Source organism: Microtus ochrogaster, chromosome 10 (assembly GCF_000317375.1).
Source record: "Microtus ochrogaster isolate Prairie Vole_2 chromosome 10, MicOch1.0, whole genome shotgun sequence".
In the NCBI taxonomy this organism is placed as follows: Eukaryota; Metazoa; Chordata; class Mammalia; order Rodentia; family Cricetidae; genus Microtus; species Microtus ochrogaster.
Window position 1 is genome coordinate 63870455 of NC_022016.1, and position 19482 is coordinate 63889936.

General features: G+C 49.6%; 1 protein-coding gene across 1 annotated transcript in view; it reads right to left on the reverse strand.

Annotated features, from left to right (window-relative positions):
* Window positions 1-10882, reverse strand: part of Slc2a1 (solute carrier family 2 member 1) — a 28707-nt gene extending 17825 nt beyond the window's left edge. The window contains exon 1 of the mRNA XM_005353348.3: window positions 10683-10882. Within this exon, the coding sequence (XP_005353405.1) occupies window positions 10683-10700 (18 nt within the window). The 5' untranslated portion in view covers window positions 10701-10882. The remainder of the gene's footprint in view (window positions 1-10682) is intronic.
* Window positions 10883-19482: the final 8600 nt, after the last annotated feature.

Sequence of the window (19482 nt, forward strand, 5' to 3'; positions counted from 1 at the left end):
CAGACATGTTCCTAGGTCTTCTCATTTTCCAGAAGCCCGCACGCAGGACAAGGATTGCCAAAGCGACAGTTGTCACATCAGAGGCTGAGAAAGGGGAAGGTCTGTGTCTGCCCCAGCGCGCACAGCAGAATATTGGGGCCTGCCCTCTAAGCGTCCGTCTGTCTGCTTCTCCTTGGCTGACCTTGCAAACTCATTCTTTGCGGCTTCCCTTCAATTCCCAAATACCAAATACCAAAGTGAAAGGCAGGGTCCTCAAAGCTCCTGCCTCCCAGCTCTCTAGGGAGCCTCCAGACCCAGGGCTGCTGGTTGAGTGGGCAGCGAGCACATGACAGCCAAGCCAAGGGTCATCAGGTGACCACTGGGACTCAAGAGGCTGTGGTAAACATCAGCGGCAGGGCTCAGTGGTGACAGCTGGGCCCCACCATGTGCCAGGTTGTCTGTGAGGGACAGGCTCAGGCTGTTCTCAGGTGCAATACTTAAGGTATGCAAATATTCATTAGAACACACCGATGGTTTAGTAATCAATGGTATAGCAATATAATGGAATATTAAAGAATATATCAGATGTATTGGTTTGGGACAGTCTCCCAAATACAATCACAATTATAAGTGTAAAAGCCAGCTTCATATTGAATGTCACCTATGATACAAAAAAATTGGAGGGAGGAATATGAATAACCACTTTTAAATGCATATATATAAAGGATAATGAAGGTTGAGTATTGTGGGCCCACATCTTTAATCTCAGCACTTAGGAAGCAGAGGCAAGAAGATCTGAGTTCAGGGCTAGCTTAGGCTAGATAATAATGAACACTGGGGGTCCTGGGTGGCTGGCCAGAGGTAGGGTAAAAATGATACTTCATTTTAGACCCTTGTGCAGTTCTTGAATTCTGAACACTGACTGAACTCAGCTACAACAAATTTTTATGAGCCCAAGATTTCACATTACTTATAACAAAGTATTTTATTATTATATCTCAACAACTACGCAGGCAGAACACATGAGTAGCGGCTGCTGCAATGGGATAGGTGAGGTGCGCACTGTGACAGCAGGCTTGTTTATAGTAAGTCTGGCTCTGCTGACAGAGATCCTTAGGCGTGTCCTCGTTAAGGCCCTATTCAACAGGCGGAGGTAAGAGTGAAGGGGGATTGGCGGGGAGGGGTGGAAAGCTGCTGGGGAACAAAGACAAACCCCTTCCTAAGGGACTCTGCCACTGGCAGGCCAAGGTCTAACTCCACTGTAGAAGACCTAGAAGACCTGCCTACCAAGTATGGGGTTACATCTACCTAGGTAGGCTGCCTTGTTAGAACTTTAAACACTCAGTGAAACAGGTCTAGTTGCCACGTGCAAGAACTGGGGCTCAGTACCCAGGAGGCCCATGCCTGAGGCCAAGGAGATGGCTAATAGTCAAGTGAGCTCCTGTGTGGGGGAAGCAGACCCAATGACCATCCAAGGCACCTGGATTTCAGTAGAGGTGCTTGAGGAATTGAGGAGGCTCTGGAAGACACACTTCTAAGTTTGCCCTGTGGGCAATCAAAACTCAATTCCCAGTAGGTGACATTGGAATCAGCTTGAAGGGCAAACACCCAGTCTGCCAAGTAGGAAGGCAGCGATTCCAGGTGGACAGCACAGTACATGCAGAGAGAGGGAGAAACCGGGGTAGCTGAGAGGGCCAGGTTAAGAAAATGAGTGGTTAGCAAGGCTAAAGGGGAGGAATGGAGCTCCCGCCCCTTGGTAGGCACATGGCCACCGAGATCTGCCACCTGCCCCAGGTCCCCCACATTCCACACCCTGTTTGATCACTGCCGACTTAGAATTAAGGGGAATAAGGTTTGGATATACAGTCTACTCATCATTTTACCTTGTTAGGATTTGAGGCAGGCCCTACCTCTGAGCCTTGGTTTTCTAGGGCCTGGGAAATCTCAATCAACAAGTGTTTGCTGAATGAAGTCAGAACAGGAAGCCACCCTCAGCTGGGCCACCGTAGTCGTAGCTAGCAGATGAGATTGAAACCCACTCACTCAGCATGTGCTTATCTTTACCAGCCTGTGATGGTTGTGTCTTAGGGAGGGCGGCAAACTGCACCTGAGAACGAGGCATCTTTTAGCACACCCTACACCCTTTCAAGTCTTTCCCTTGGTGTGTGCTCCACAGCCTCTAGCCTAACACACTCATCTGCCAGCGACTGCGGACCCGGAGAAGGAAACCTGGCTTTGCTGCTCCTGCAGCAGAATAATGCCAGGGGTGGGAAGGAGTGGAGAACATCCATAAGGACCTACCTCTCAACTTACTGTTTGGGTAAAACTCATTCCATGTATCTTTCATCAGAATGACACCTTATGTATGCTGGAACATCAGAGCTCTGAGAAGTGGAAATTGCTGACACTCTTCCCAAGCCCTCTGAGGAGACCTCTGAGTCAGATAACAGACCCCTTAGGTGCTCCATGGGCTCTCAGTTCATCTGAGCTCAGGCATCCGCACAAGAGGCCTTCCATGTCCCCCTCTTCCCTGTCCCAGAAAGCAACTGGTGTAGTATTAGCTTCAGGGACCTTTATTCCCACTAGCTGGGATGACTGAACAGCCCAGGCCACAGTGGATAGCTTTTGACCACTGGCCTTTTCACCCCACCTGTGTGCCCTTCCAGCCTGGCTTGTCGGGGAGCAAACTCTTGGTCAATATTGGCAGAGGGCGGGATGGGACGTGGCATCACCACTAGGAGGCAGAGGCAGGGTGTTTCCTTGTGGGAGGAGAGTCCAAGCTTAGATGTCACTCTGTCTTACTCTGCTGCTTCCTGCATGGTCTTTGGGTGTGGGAGCATGAGCCACTGAAGCTTTTTAGTCCTATGGGGCAGGGAGGAGGTCCAGCCCCCTTTACTCATTCATATATATATATATATATATATGTATATATATATATACATATATATATATATTGGACACACATATATGTATATATACACATATCTTTTCTAAAAATGCATTTGAGTAAAGTTCTGAGTATTCTAAAAAAAAAAAATCCAAGATATTGCACACCCATGTGCCATGATCATTTGATAGATAAGGAAGATGAGGTTGGAACAGGGACCCTGCTTTCTTAGCAAGCATAGAGGCTAAGGGCAGGACTAGAGTTCTCCGGACTCCGAGCCCGCTATTTTACTCTGATTCCATCAAGCCTCCCAAATCTTAACAGTGATGCTCTAATCCCACAACGCTGACCTTCATGTGACCTTAGGCCCTGATTCCTCTTGAATCAGTTTCCTTAAAGCCTTCTAGTGGTGTTAAAACTTGCATGACTGACTCCTGGGAACTGTGGTGGCCCTGGAGGCAGGCGGTGCACAGGGTCTTTACAGGGGGAGGAGGAGGAGCCGGGCACTTATCAGCAGCACCAGTAATGTGTCAGGCACCCTGCCAGGGGCTGCTCCCATCCTGGCTGACCACCATGAACATACTCTTTCCACTCCAGAAGAGATTGCTTCTACTTTACCAGAGAATGGCAGGCTCAGAGGAAAAAGCTCCTACCCTGGGGTTCAGGGACTTCTCTGAAGGTTCAAATGGGGGGCAGGGCAAACTCTGGTAGCACATGTTCTGTTCTTCCTGGTCAGGTTCTCCCCACTACTTCCCGGTACTGGTTCCTGAAGGAAACAAGGTTTCTACCTGGTGCTTTCTATGTAGGTCAAATTCCATCCCAGCAGCTAGTTCTGAAGCCAGCAGCCAAGGGCTGGGAACCTTTTGGGCATCTTTGCTGGAGTTTACTCTAAGACAAGGTTGGCTGACAATCACTGCTGGGCAGAGGGACCAGATCCCACCTACCAACTAAGAATGGGCTTTAGATTTCTAAAGGGTAAGGCTGAGTTTCATTAAATCAGAATTTCCATGACCATTAACAAAACTCATGTTCATGGTTTCTGTGCCAACTCAGCTGCCGTTGCGGCAAGCCAAGGCAGACAGATCTTGTGGCCCAAAAGCCAACAGCATTTGCTATCCAGCCCTTTATAGACAGTTTGTCTTGATGAAATGTAGGTCCTTGAGCTGCCGGATGCAAAGTCAATTCCTGAACGGTGCAGGATTTTCAAAGCCTTTCAGGAAAAATCACGCCACCCTCCTTAAGTAGCTGAAAGGGGGTGTCTGTCCTTCCTGTGAGGAGCAAAGAAATACCTCCCTGGTCTGTGGGTCAGAGCCTGCAGGGAATAAAGGGACCCTGAAGAAGTTGACACTCCTATGGTACATTTAGTGCTGTGCTGGCACCAACCCAGCTGAGATAAAATTAATTTTTTAATATATTAATTTATTTTTATGTTCTTTTCACTGGTGTTTGTCTGCATGTATATCTGTGTGAGGGTGTCAGATCCCCTGGAACTGGAGTTACAGACAGGTATGAGCTGCCATGTGGGTGCTGGGACTTGAACCTGGGTCCTCCGGAAAAGCAGCCAGTGCTTCTAACTGCTGAACTATCTCTGCAGCCCCGATAAAATTAACTTGCTTGAGATTGGGCATAGACAGGTCACTGCCACTCTCAGCAAGCGTAAGTCACAGATCTTCCACTTTTGTGGCCGTCTGAAAACCCCTTCCCCTACAGCTTCCTTTCTCAGTGAGGTTCTCCTTAGACATTAGAGTGAAGACTGTGCCTGAACACACGTTCTCTGCGCTACCTGAGTGAATGGGATTCGGTTAGAAACTGAAGCAAATCCCTGTCTATGCCATTTGATATTTTAGTTGACAGCCAGAGCAGAAAAAGAAAGCATATAATGCATCAGGTGGTGAGCAGAATTTAAAAAAAAAAAGTGCAGGGGCCCTGTTTCCCAGTCACAGCGAAGCATGCCTGTAATGGAATAGTATGCAGCTGTTGGAAAGAATGCAAAACATCTGTATGTGCTTGAAATGAAGAGCCTCGGGTGGCTTGTTAGAAAAAGAAAAACCAAAGCAGAAGCTCCAGGTACAATTATATTGTGTGAGGAAGAGAGTTAACGACCTGTACAAGGACATCTCCGGTACAGACCTTAACCTCAAAATCCTCTGGGCTGCTAGACGTAAGTCAGTGACTTAACTGCGCAGGCACTGAAGTAAGCACCTTGGGCTGGTGAATGGGATAGGTTGCACAACACAGAAGTGTGAACTATCACCAACATTGCACTCGAGGGTTACCGGGAGTAACTGCTAATTGTGGAAACTGGGAAGAAAGATGCTTTTGTCCTTTGACTTTTCTGTTTCTCTTTGGCTTGCTCCATTACTTCTGTGCTTTTTAAAATCCAATTTTATTTCCCAGAAATATCTGGGAATTTTACTAGAGATGGCTCAGAGTCAGGACCTAGCACGCCCAGTCACTATCATCAGAAGTATTGGGGAGAATGGCAATCCCCTTATGCAGTACTCTGGGAGACACCGCTGGCAGCTGTGGAAACAGGTCAGCTCTTACAAGTAAATGTTTACTGGAGAAGTGACATTATGGTGGGATACCCTCCCTGGTCAGGCAAGATGTGGGTCCAGTTGACTGATATGAGTTGGGCAGGAGCAAGGACAGGGCCAACAGAGTAGACTAACTCACAAGATCTGGTACCGAGAGGCAACTGCCCGTGGGACGACACGACACACTAACAGCTCTGGAGTAAAGAGGGCCTTGAATCTCATACTCTGGCTGTTGGGGTTGGAGGACCTCTTTATGGAGAAGAAAATGGTGGTCCCAAGACCAGACAGAGACCAAGTGTCTGGGTGAGGTTGAAGATGGTCACTATGGCCACGCGGTTCAGGGCTAGCACATTGATGCAGCCCACAATGCTAATGGCAAAGCTGCCTACCGAGGCACTAAGCCAGTGCCCAACTGAAGGAAATCCCCTCAGCAGCTAGCAGCACTATCCAGCGAGCTGATGCTGAGGACTGCCATACCATGCCAGACACATGACTGACATGGCCACCATAGGCAGTACCCAAAGCTGTGGTAGGGAGAAGCGGTGACCCTAGAGCGTCATGGATATATGGTTAGGATCCTGGAGAGCCACTCAGAGCCACACTGGGAAAGCTGAGCAGGAAGCCATGGCTCAGGTCAGGAGGACAGTCACAGCTTGATGCTCAAGAGGCACTGTTTTCTTCTTCCCTTTAGCCAGGTACCCCACCCCAAGAAAGTCCCGCCCCCTCCAGCAGAGGGCCTTCCAGCACATACTCCGCTGTGAAGACAGACCAGAGATTGGGCACTCCTCAAGCTCGCTGCACAAGGTGGCCCGCATCTAACAAACCTGGTGAGCAGAGGCTGGGGACATATGATACGGTAATAAGGCAGTATCTGAGTACCCCTTCCCCGGACTCTCCCAATTTCAGGACAGGGGACATGAGCTATGAATTAAACAGTTTGGACAGATGTTCTATCCAGCAAATGCCAAGATAGTTAAAGCCTTCGTTGGTGGGGGCCTGGCAAGAATGCTCTGCCTTTTCTGGGCATTGAAGCCTTGGCTAAGCAAAAGCCAGGTTCGAGGCCCAGGAGCCCCTGGCTCCGTTACTGCAAAATCTCAAGTTTATGCATAAGCCACAGCCAGGGCTCTGTGGCTGAATGACAGAGCCTCGGGCTCTACTCCACCCCTCCCCGGGAGGGAGGTAACAATTGGAGATTTGTTTTGGGCTAGGCCAGCCTGGACACAACCTCCCTGAGCTGTTGAGTCCGCCAGGAGCTTTTCTGGCCTCTGCCATCCTGGGACAGTGGTTGCTAGACTGAATGGCTTTGTCACCTCTGTACCCAGGAGAGAGGTGAGGGGTGAGGCTGCAGGGCCCCAAGCCAATGCTGCACACTTTCCCCTTTGTTCCAGGCCTCCTAGCTCTGCCAGTCAGCTGGGGGTGGGGGTGGGCTTGATGTTTGTACCCTTGGTGCTGGAGCAGATCTCCGGGCCCTGATACCCTGTAGGAGGCACAGGGTAAAGCTCCGCTCTCTGAAGCCACAAGCTGATTAGTGGGGGATTTGGGACTGACCTACTGAGGGGCAAGGAAAGGTGGAACCCGAGGGTGGCTCAGCCCTGGATGAGGATGGTCTTGAGGCTGTTTACATTGTTTGTATATCTAAGCTGGCCAAGGGAGAAAAAAAAAAAAAGATTTTTCCACTTCTAACAGCTACCTCCCTGGTTGAGGACATGGGACACAGTCTTATCCACAATTACCAGAGAAGAAACCGAGGTTCCAGGAAAGCTACTTCCTTCACAGGTGTCCACCTATATCTAAGGCAAGCTTTACACTCCTACAGTGCCCAGAAATGGCTGTGAAGTCCTGAAGCCTGAGGACTCCTGCCCACTTGGGACTGGTGGGAGATGGGATAAGAGAGGGGATTTCATTGGCCCCGTTGAACACCTCGAATCTTGACAGCTTTGTCTTGGACTTTACTAGCCTCAGTTTCCCCTCTGTAAAAGGAACTGTAAAAGCTAAGGCTGGGCTGTGGTGGCGCATGCCTTTAATCCCAGCACTCGGGAGGCTGAGGCAGGCGGATGTCTGTGAGTTCGAGACCAGCCTGATCTACAGAGCTAGTTCCAGAACAGGCTCCAAAGCTAGAGAAACCCTGTCTCGAATAACAAACAAAAAAGGGAAGGCTAAACCATGTCTGGGTCTCTTCTTGATGAGTTCCCTTAATCTTCATGGTACCTACAAAGGTTAGAAAAGCATGTTTTTTTTTTGGGGGGGGGGGGGGGTGGGTGATGGGGAGACTCAGCATATAACCTTGACGAAGTCACTTTTCTCTGAACTTTAAGGTCATCGTGGACTCCCATTCCCCAACAGTGCAGCAGTGAGGATCTCAAGAGAAAGTGTTTAAAGTAGTTGTGTCTATTCCCTTCACATCACAGGGATGGAACCCAGGGCTACCCCTGAGCTGCGCATGCCCCCAGCACTGGGAGGTGCTTTTCTAATGATCCAAATACTCAGCAGAAAGCTGAAACAGAAGCCCGGGGCAGGGCAGGCAGCCACACTAGATGGCTCAGCTCTGGGCCTGACACCCTGAGCACCACTCACCCTCCCATCCCTCACCCCAGTGGGTGCTATCTCCACACACCAGATTCCAGACCAATGAGAGCTTTAATGAGGCCCCTGAGTAAGAACATCCTCGTCCCCCAAAAGCACAAGCAGGTAGGATTCAGGTTTCGGCTGAGACTGAAGGTTACTCAAGGTTACCCAGGGCCCAGCATGCCATGGGAATTCAAGAAAGCAAGGATGGCTTATGAAACAACTATCGGCACTGGCACACATATTTTGGGTTTGTTCTCCCCAAATTCTACTTATTTATTTGTTTATTTATTTAGGGGCAGGGCCTTTGCTACTAGCTGAAAGTCAACATATACACAAGGCCAGCATCAAGCTCAGAAATCCTCTTGCAAGCCTGCCTGGCTTGTGTTTTTTTTTTTTTTAAACTTTTAAGTTACATCTACTTACTTATTTGTGTAGGGCGGAGAGAACAACTTGCAGGAATCGGTTCTACCATGTGAGTCCCAGGGATGAACTAAGATCCTCAAGCCTGACAGTAAAGTGCCTTTAGCTCCCCCGCTGCTCAATTCTAGCCCTCTAGTGATTAAAACTGCCCCCACTCTGCAGCTCAGGCAACTAAGCTCAATGAGGATTCAAAACCTCATCGTGAGTCTCAATTCCGTTCTTCTACCACTGGATCCTGAAGGGCGTGGGGGGGGGCTTTTTTAAAGTCCTCTGTTGGGTGAAGAGACTTACCAGTAGCAAAAAGGGCATCAGGGACTAGCCTATGGGCTAGCCTAGCCAGGATAGCCACAAAAAGGGAAATACAGAGGAGGCAAACCCCCGTTGGCCAAGGAGAGCAGCTTGCCCCTCCCTGCTTCCCACTCAGGGGAGTTCATAAGTAGAGGAGTGCATCAGAGAAATGCCGGACAGAGAAACAGCTCACCAGGATTCCGTTTTAATGTATAGCACAAAAGGCTATAGCCCTGACTGAGAAATCAGCGGTCTCCAAAGGACTTTTTCCCCAGAATGGACACAAGATAATTAAAACAAACCTAAACTGAGCATGGTAATGCATGCCTTTAATCCCAGCACTGGAAGGCAGAGGCAGGTGAATTTCTGGGTTCAAGGACAGTCTGGTCCACTGGTCTACATAGTGAGTTCCAGGACCCCCTCTCAAAAAAAACCAAAGTATTACAGCTGCTCTTTTGTGCTTCCAGCAGCGTTTTATTTAAGCACAAAATCTATTGGTATAAACAGTTTTAAGTACATGAATTCATCAGTCCAGATATAAACTACGGGAAGGAGGTATTCCACGGTTTACAGGTGGAACCAGCGGAAGCATTGCTCCAGACACCACAAGGGCTGCCCGAGAAGTTAAGCAAACTCTAAGACACTAGTGAAAAGAGTTCAGACCTTAGGATCTGTGCGACTTTAGGAAACTTACTTCCGTCTGTGTGTTCCTGGGGAGGAAGCACAGAACGACGTGGAAAAAACAGTTTAGCCTTGAGCCAGCGGCAGACAATTTTCACCTTCACTCTTCTGCACTCAGAATATTCACCTTATCCACTCAAGAAACAAGTATTTGGCCGAGTGTGGTGGTGCCTGGGAGGCAGAAGCAGGCGGATCTGAGTTCGAGGCCAGCCTGGTCTATATAGAGTTCTAGGGCAGCCAGGGCTGCATAGTAAGACTCTTGTCTCCAAAACAAAATAAAAATAAAATCCAAGGAAAAAAGGCGGACAGATCGACCCGGGTCTGGCAATATAGTAAGACTGTTTCCTTTTGAAGAAGCGGGAGAGAAAAGTTCTACGTGGAGAAACCGAAGATAGCAGTTTAATAGCTTCTGAAAGACTCTGGGCCTCAATCTTCCGTTTTTTGTATTTTTACTAAGTTACACCGTATCATCGTGGCTCTACAGTCAGTAGGACCACCGGGAGCTAACTAGAGCTCAAGTACCGCTCAGCTCAAGTCCGTGGGCTAAGGAACAAATCACAGGAGCTCAACAGGCATGGGGGAGCCTGGGCTCACACTACAGGGTCCCATCACACACCTTCACTGCCCACAGTAAGGGCAGCCCGGGATTTAGCCCATGTCCGCGCGGTTCTTAGCTTTAAAAAGGGAATGGGGTGGGGGGAGAGGCGTGAAGGTGCGCATCCTTTTGCTTCCCTATACTAAGATGGGAAAATCCAAATGTTTTAAAATTTTAAAAAGAGACTAGAACAAACTCTACACAAAGCAAAGGCGCTACAGGAAAGAAACAATGTCGCACACCCAGGAGGGGTACAGTAAATCGGCCCCCTGGGGGGCAAGCCAGTTCACAGGTGCTGAGAAATCCTATTTAGATAGCGGCTAGCCTGGGGAAAAGGCCCCACATCCCCGGAGGACTGCGCAGCGTGCAGTCCCCCAACCCAGGCCTGGAGGAAGTGCCTTCTCCTCCTGGCCACCCCCAAGGCCCGGGTTCCGGGCGCGGCGCGGGCTCCGGGCGGGTCCCGCCTCCTCCGCGCCCTGCCGGGGCCCGGCCGGGGGCTCGGCCCTCTTAGCCAATGGGCGCCGCGTTCCGGCCCCCTCCCCCGCGCGGGAGGAGCCGCCGAGGTCGTGTGCGACGTGCGGTTCCCGAGCCCCTGATCCGCGGCCCCCGCCCCGACCGCGTGAAGCCCGGGACGGCCGCGTGAAGCGCGCGCGGCCTCGGACGGGCTCCCGGCCCCGGCGCTAGGCAGCACATCTCCGCCCGGGGCGCACAGCCCCGTTATCCTCACCTTGCTGCTGGGCTCCATGGCCGCGCTGCGATCGTGGCTCTAGCTGTGCCGGCTGCGAGACGGGAAACGGGCGTGCTCTGACTCTGCGTCTCCCGCCGGATCTCCACGCCTTGGCGCACTTGGGACCACTTGGCTTAAACCAGGACTCCACGAGCGATTCCTCCACTCAGTTCCTAGCAGAAGCGCGGAGCAAGTCTTTTTATAGGACCGTCGCCATTGGCCTGCGCTGCGGGGGAGGGGCCCGGAGTGGGTGGAGCCTGAGCAGCACGTCCGGGGCGGGGCTCCTAGGGGCGTGGTTCTTTCGGGAGGGGCGAAGGGCTCCTGACCGCAGCCCGGGCTTTGGATGCTCAATTCCCCGGTCCCGGGCGCGCGGGGCACCTGTTGGGGGCGCTCGCTTTGTGTCTCTGGGCTGGTGCGCGCACCTCTCTGAGTCTCAGCGGCCGCTAGCAAAATGGTAGCGCTTAGTACCGGGATGTAATGCCCCGCCGGGACTCCGGCTTCCTCACTCGACTGCCGGATAACTTTGGTAAACTGGGGATAATAATAGTACAACCTCTTGGGTTCTTAGGAAGATTAAGCGAGTTAATATTTGGAGCGTGTTTACATCGCGTCTGTTACGTGTAAATTGGTATTAAATTTATTACAGAGACCACGGGAGGTCTGACTCCCGAGGCAGGGTTTTTCCCTCTCCGTCCTCTGTATTTCTGTTCCAAAGCCCAAGCTCCTCTTTTGCTCCTAGAAACCATGCTCACTGCTTCTCTAGACTATAAAAACCACCACCTCCCTCTATATCTGACTCTGTGTGACACCTAAGTGTTAAGACCTGAGAAGCTGGGTGCCTAAATGGTTAAGGACACAGAAGACCTTTATCATTGTACCAGCTCACCTACAAACCGGCTCTAACTGATCCTGGCCAAGCTCTAGGCCAATAAGCCAGTTTTCTTTTGGATAAAATGGAATTCGTATCAAACCCTGTGCTATCAGCATTACAGGTGAGCTCCTGAGGACGGCAGCCACAGCCTCTGTAGTGGTGGCACTGTGCTCATCGGAGTTTACTCTGTTTATTTTCTAGAGGCGATGGAGGGACCTCCGGTTCGAGCTTCTCATCTAGGTCCAGCTGAGGGAGGGATCTGGGAGAAGTTAGTTTCTGTTAGAGACAGAAAGCTGAGCTGTGTGCCAGTTGCTGGCCTAGGGGGCACCCTGCTTGGGCATGGCTCTCTGAAAGGAAAAGCACCTCCTCTCACTTTGCACACCACCTCACCCTCTTTCTCCCCCTGCTGTCTCCAAGACCTGTTCTGCACTCACTTCCTCTGACCCTGGACCCTGTTCCTTTCTTTCCCTCGGTACATCTGATGTCACGATGTCACGGCCGGAGCAAGGCCCGAGCCTGCTCATCCAGGCCCTTCCTTAGGGCACCAGTTCAGGAACTCCACCTCCTCATCGTAAGAGCACATGTCTGCCTCTCAGCCAACAAGTCACACTCACCAATCAGTCACTTTCTTCTCTGCCATGGTCCTATGCTAGTCAGTTTCCCAGGGACAGAGGCAGGAGAGCCTACTTCTTCAGGGAGTCCCCAAGCTGGAGGGACAGTGGGGGTGGGGGTATAAAACACGGCCAAGGGAGAATATAGGGCAAGTCTCCAGAAAGAACAGGGAGTGGGGGGAGGCAGGACATAGCCCTTTGGGAAGGGGAGGTGATGCAGAGCAGGGTTTGGAAGGTAGAACAGGAACTCAATGGGTGGCCACATGGGAAAACCATTCTTTTTTTTTTTTTAAATATTTTTTATGGTTTATTTAACTTTATTTTATGTGCATTGGTGTGAAGGTGTCAGATCCCCCGCAACTGGATCTTCAGACAGTTGTGAGCTGCCATGTGGGTGCTGGGAGTCGAACCCGGATACTCTGGAAGAGCAGTCAGTACTCTTAACCACTGAGCCATCTCTCCAGCCCCCGGGAAAACCATTCTTGACAGAGGGAAGAGGAGGTACAAAGGCGGCAGACAGACTGATTTCAGAAAGAAAGAGTATCTCTAGACAGTACCCTGAACCACAAGTTTCAGACTTCGGAGTCCCAGTCTGCAACTTGCTTGCCAAACATCTGAGCACTCTCTCCTCAGCTTCAAAACCCACATCTCTAAAATGGGTCTAACAGTCTCCTCCTGGGGTGGATAAGGGTCTGTCAAAGAAATTGTACAAATTCTTTTTCTTTTTCTTTTTTTTTTTCTTTTTTGAGACAGCTGTCCTGGAATTCTTCAGATTCACAGAGATTCACGTGCTTACCAAGTACTGGGATTAAAGGCTTGAGCTACCAGAACCCTGATCAAACTACACTGACTCCTGGTGTCAGCATTTCCAGTCCATCCCATGTTCCCATGGCACTCAAGGAAGAGCAGAGTAACCAGGAAAACAACTTTACTTTCCCCCCCATCTCACCATACCTGCCCAGACACAGATCCCATTGTCTGCTTGGAATTCCACTTCTGTCCTCCTCTGTAAATGTTTTATGGCCCCTGGAGGCTACTGTTTAGAGGCAAATTAGAGCTATGGATACTGGATCAGAGGTTAGATTCTTAGGTGGACTATTATCTTGGAGACTCAGTCCTTGGAAACAGAATTTAACCCTGTCTAGGGAGAGAACACCAGAAGAAAACCCAAGAGATGTGTAAAGCCTTAGCAGAAAGAGGTGCCACAGAGGGAAGGATGTGGGCAGAAGCCAGGAGAAGTGGCTCTTTGTAGTGTGATTGGCTTTTAGGAATTGGGGGTGGGGAGGAGGGGGAACAGGGAGAAGAGGTAATTGCAAAGACCCCTGGATGCCTTCTGGTAGAGGCCAGAGCTTTATTTATTGGGTGGGTAGTGGGGAGCCACAGAGAGTTTCAGAAAGAACCCAATGACATCTGGATCTCCAAACTCTCCCCTACCTGAGGCTCCTAAAGGGCATGTGGGACGGAGGTGGGGTCCCACAGCGCCCCTCCCCCCAACCTGGTGAGACTCCCTAGTCGCTTCCTACACTGGCAGCTTTGTTCCCTGGAGGCTGACTTCAGCCCTTAAAGGAACGCAGTCTTTTCTGGGTTGCTTCCAAGCTGCTCCAGCCCCAGCCAGTCTGGAAAGAAAAAAAGAGGTCCCGGGATTGGCGGGAAGGTACCAGGTGCCTAGAATGATGCGGGCAGCTGCCGGCCTGCTGCGTGTCTGACAGCACGCCTGTGGTCTTAGAAATGGGGCGGTGCTTTACGGGGCGGGCCCTAGCGGCTACCGAGTAAGAAGAGTGAGTAAGACAGCCCGGAAAAGGCTCTGTTGCCTTTAAAGGCAAGTGTCCCTGGTAGGGCGAGAAGGCTTTGCTGAATCAGTGGCAGCTGATGCAAGGGGCTCAGGCAGGGGCTGGGGTGGGGAACCCCTAATCCGAAAGCTATTTTGCCACTCAAATCCTCCCGTGCTGGAGGAAAGCATGGTCTAGAACTCCCGAGAGGGCAAGCTGGGCCAAGCAGGACACTTCTCTGTGTTAATATTTTATTCTGTTTTGCACACTTGCTCCCAGCTCAGTGGGCATCCATTCCTTATCCTTTTGTGTACCCCTCTGCAAGTGCCACCACCTATTCATCGATCTGGGGGGGATGCTGAAGGAACCCTTCCCCACCGTTTGCTGACCTCTAGAACTGGCAGCCTAGCTGCCTCCAGGACAGTGTTCTGGGTGTCCCACAGGTGTGCACACTCACCGTGCTTAAAACTGGACTCATCACTGCACCCGCTGTCCTCCAAGTACCCCAAAGATGGTACCTCCAAACTGCCCTACTCAGCTACCTGGCGGCCACCAGACTCCTCACCCTGATTACCCTAGTCCAGCCAATTTTGTGGCTTCCGCCTCCCTGATTTCCTCTCCACTCCTACCCTGCATCAGATAGAGCCATTTCTCAGTGATCTTCACACATGCCATGGCCTTTGTCTCTCAAAAAACGTCACTCCCTGCTTTAAGCATTTTCTCGTGACATATGACAACGTGGCTAACTCTTACAGGCATCACATGAAGGGCCATATGCAAAAGTAATGTGCCTATAGTCACATAACATGCAAAGCATTCCTGAGCTCAAAGCAGCTCCGGATAGCAGTTCTGTCTGGAAGGGAGGGGCTCCGCTGGGAGGGGGGCTGCTGGGTAATCAGGGTGAGGCAGGCAGGGAACAAATCAGCAGTCCTGGTGTTTTTCTCTTTGCCCTGAGCTTTTATATGACTCAGCATCTCACAGTAACCAATTCCATCTTTATTGAAAATTTGGATACTTTGTTATCCTGGAGTTTTCTGTTTTCATATTGGTTTTGATTTCTCATAAATATGGCATTAAGGACTGGGACTGCACCTAAGTGGTAGAGTGTCTGCCGAGCCTGGATTTGATTTCCCGGCACTAGAATAAAAAATTGCATTAATATTATTGTTTATCTTCACAACTGGGTTTTGGGGCACCCCTGCCTTGAACTTTACTTGGGAAGGAAGGAAGGGTTGTCTGGCCACACCCGATACCTGATTCTGGTGATAATGCGCTTCATGGGGGGGGGGGGCTGCTGGGTACACACAGGTGTGTTCCATTTGTGAAAATACTGAGCTGTGTGTGTTTCTAATTTCTGCATTTGCCAGAATGTATATCAGGCTTCTGTTCCTTTTTACTTAGAACCTTTACATGGCTTTAACGAAATGTCCCTTGCTGGTGTCTTCCAGTATCCCAAGACCCCAAACCAATAGCTACTACACACTGGGTCTCTTAACATATTTCTGTTTTATTTGGAATCTTTTTCATTTGTTAGTTTGTTTTTCAGACAGAGTTGCATTCCAACTCATAATCCTCCTGCCTCAGCCTCCAAGTGAACCACTAGCTCTTGTTTTTTTGTAAGTTTGTTAAATGAAACAATACAATAATCCAGTTGATTTAATCTCAGGAATTCTATGAGATGAATCATTTCCCCTCTATTTTCCAAAGGATAAAAGGAAAAAACCTCTACACAGTCAACAAATTTGCCCAAATCCTATAGGTAGTAAATATGAGTATTTGGTATCTAGGTTTTAAAATCATGGGGCCAGCGAGATGGCTCACTGGATAAAAGTGCTTGCTGTGCAAGGCTTTGCTGGAGTTCAAACACTAGAGCCTATTTTAAAAGCCAGAGGCTGCATCTGCAAACCCAGCACACCCAGATGGCATGGGAGGTGGAGACAGCAGCTCAGCTGCTCCCCCGCTGGCAAAACAACGGCAGAACCGAGAGAGAGACCCTGCTTCAAAAGCAAGGGGGAAGTTAGAAGGGGAGAGAGTAACAAAATTTACTATATATATACCAGAGAGAGAGAGATAGACAGACAGACAGACATAAAATTTAAAAACAAAGTAAAAGGAGAGATAGGGCTGTGGAAAAGTTGCCCTTTGACCTCTGCATGCTGTAACTCCCACACTCCCACATGAATCTTTAAAATAAATAAAGACTGGACCAGCAGCACCTTGTCTAGGCCGCCGACCCAGTACCAACCAAGCATTTGCCTAGCCTGGTTCTAATCACTCAGACTACAATTATTCGGGCCTTATCTTCCCCTGAGATAACTACCTCCCTAGGGCAAGCGCTCTAGCGCTTCCAGCTTCCTCTGTCCAGCAAGTTAGTTGGCACCGGAAATGACCTATAAATGCTTGGTGAGTGACAGATGAAAGCTAAATGAAGGTGGAGGTGACAAGGTGTGGAGGAGATTCGGAGACCTGCTTCGTGGTGTGATTTGGGTGTGTGACCTGACCTGCGTCTTCCAGACACATCATGGGAATAGCTCCACCGGAAGAACTGATACGGAATGAGAAAGTGGCTGTCAGCTGACACGTGGTCTCACCATCCAAGTACCTGGAGAATGGTAGCCTTTATATCCAGGTTTTTAGATCCTCAAAGCCCTGTTTACTTCTGGGGTGCAGGCTTCTGTCTCTTGCAATTTCTATATGTTGGTTTTCTTTTTCCTAGGAGCCTTTGAGGTTGGAGAGAGGGTTGGATGTGGCTCCCATACCTCTATTCCTCAAGCCTTCAGGAAGAGCAGAGTGCCAGGAGTCGGAAGTCTGACCTTATCGCCAGCGGTGTTATTTTAGGTCAGTTACTCCTTCCCTGGGAGGTGGGTTCTATGTCTTGCCCTGGGCCTAGCACACAGTAGGCCTTCCGTAAAGATTGGGTGTGAGGAGCAATGAGGAAGACAGCCTGAGGAGCTCGGGGCCAATGGGAAGACAGACAGCCAGGCTTGGCTAGCTTGCTCTGAGAACTGACTTCTACAGAGGTGTGGACTGGGCATGTAACCAACAAGACACCTTCCCACAAAGCTGCTCCCCCCACCCCACACCTTTACAGGGCAGGCAAGGCAGGTCGAGGAAGCTGTAGCAAGGACATTAAGCTGCTGCTGGAGGCCATGGTGAGAGAGGAATTTAGTAGCAAATAGAAGACATGAAACGTGGGCATCTTCACTTCTAGAATATACCGTGCAGCAATTTAGACCCCAAAGAAACACATAACTCACCCCTAACAGGGCAGATTATCACGGCTTAGCCCGTGTTCATCTTTCCTGGCTGTCCCCAGAGCCCCCACTTGAATGTGTCCTGGCAGTCAGAGGCACGTTCCTCAGGGAGCGCTGGGTGACTCACACTGACGCGGGAGCTGACTCATGCCGTACAAGAGGGAGCGTGAGATCCCATCTTTAATGGAAGTTTGAAATGACTGTTGCAGATCCAGGACAGTCTAGCGTCTACGACAGGGTGACTACTCTGGCTGGGGATTCAAAAGGAGGGAGATTTGCTTGAGTCTGGGCACCCTGACAAGTTTGCTGGGTGACTTCAGGCTAGTCTATCCCTCAGACTCTTCAGCTTTATAGTGGGAAGCATCGCCACAGGTGACCCCTTTCCCAGTCACAAACACAGCAGACAGAGGCCCTCTCTGTGTGGGGACCTGGTGACGCAATGCTACACAGAGCACGTGTGTACTGCCATGGAAAGGAAGCCAAGATACTCTGGAGTAGAAAAGCAGGTTACAAAGCTGTAAATTTGTCATGATTTCAAACACAAATAATCCAAGCCAGGCAGTGGTGGTGCACTCCTTTAGTCCCAGCACTCAGGAGCCAGAGGCAGGTAGATCTACGGGTTCAAGGCCAGCCTGCTCCACAGAGTGAGTTCCAGGACAGCAAGGTCTACACAGAGAAACCCTGTCTTGAGAAAGCAACATAAAATGTAAATAATCCAGGGGTAGTTTACTCACCTATAATCTCAGAATTTGGGAGACCGAGGCAGGAGGATTGTCCTTAGTTTGAGGCCAGCCTGGGTTACAGAGTGAAGCTATACCTGTGCCTCATAGTTAGCTTTCTGTAGCTACAAGCTAAATGTCAGCTGAAGTTATCTATGGGAAGTAAAACTAGGGATAGTTTTTGTTTTCTTTTGAAATAATTTTTCTGTTTTTTCTTTCAGGAACGAGTAGCCATTGAGTCATTCTTTTCCTAACAGGAAAATGAACACACACACACACACTATATACATATATGAGTATTAATTATGCTCCCGCTGGTATTTGTGAAAGTCACACAATCAGGGTAGGTCCAGTAAACTGGGGTTGCTCAGAGCTCTGCCCCCCTGGGCTTACAAGGGTGGGGACTCACATTGAAGCCATTTCAGGAGAAGTCTGTATGCTCTCTGAAGACTAGACATGACAACAGCTGTGTTGCTTCAGCCACAAGGCAGGAGAGAAAGCACCTCCAAACTTTTAAACAAAGCTTTAAACAGCAAGGATTGCACATGGCATCAGCAGAGGTCACTCATGCAGCTGTGTTTCTAGACACACGGTTGGGTCCCCCTTTCTACTGTGTATTGTATTGTATCCTCCTCTGTCTGTTGCAGGATAGCCCGGCTTCCTTGTAGCCTGGCAGCTGCGTATTAGGAAGACAAGCCCCAATGTGATAAACTTATTAGTTTATTGGCCAGCCATATCAATGTAGATCATTCTGGTTTAGATTGCTGCCACTTGACCAATAATGACCAATGAACATGTCCCTGCAAGCAGAACTTTCCCAACACAATGGATATATATTTTTTGAGACAGTATCTTACATTGCCCAGGCTGTAGCCAAGGATGACCTTGGACTCCCGGCCTTCTAGACTCTAGCTCCCAAGTGCTAGGATTATAGCCCTGTGCCACTGCATCAGGTCCAACATAGTTTTTAACTACTGACAGCCTATTGGTTGAAATTAGGCTCCACTGAAATACTTCAGGGAGTTTTCCTCTGGAGACAATTATAAATAACTCTATAAACAAAAATATAAAGATTGCAACATAAATTTCTGTAGGGGAGGAATTACAAGGTGAAAAGATAAGAGTAATTTTTAAGATTTTGACATATTACGCTTCAAGAATTATACATTTTTCAGGGTGTGGTGGCTTATACTTGTAATCCTAATGTTCAAGAGGATGAGGCAGGAGGATTATGAAAAAGCTTGAGGTGGGCCAGGGCTACAAGGTAAAACCTTGTCTCAAAATCTAATTTTTATTTTTTATTTTTGATTTCTCGAGACAGGGTTTCTCTGTGCTTTTTGGAGCCTGTCCTGGAACTAGCTCTGTAGACCAGGCTGGTCTCGAGCTCACAGAGATCCGCCTGCCTCTGCCTCCCGAGTGCTGGGATTAAAGGCGTGCACCACCACCGCCCGGCTTCTAATTTTTATTTTTTAACATCTCGTTCTTCTGCCTGCTGACATGTGAGCTTTCCTTCAGATCTGACTTGCTGCATGGTGAATTCGAGAGTGAAGACACCCAGGTTTCATATCTTCAGTTT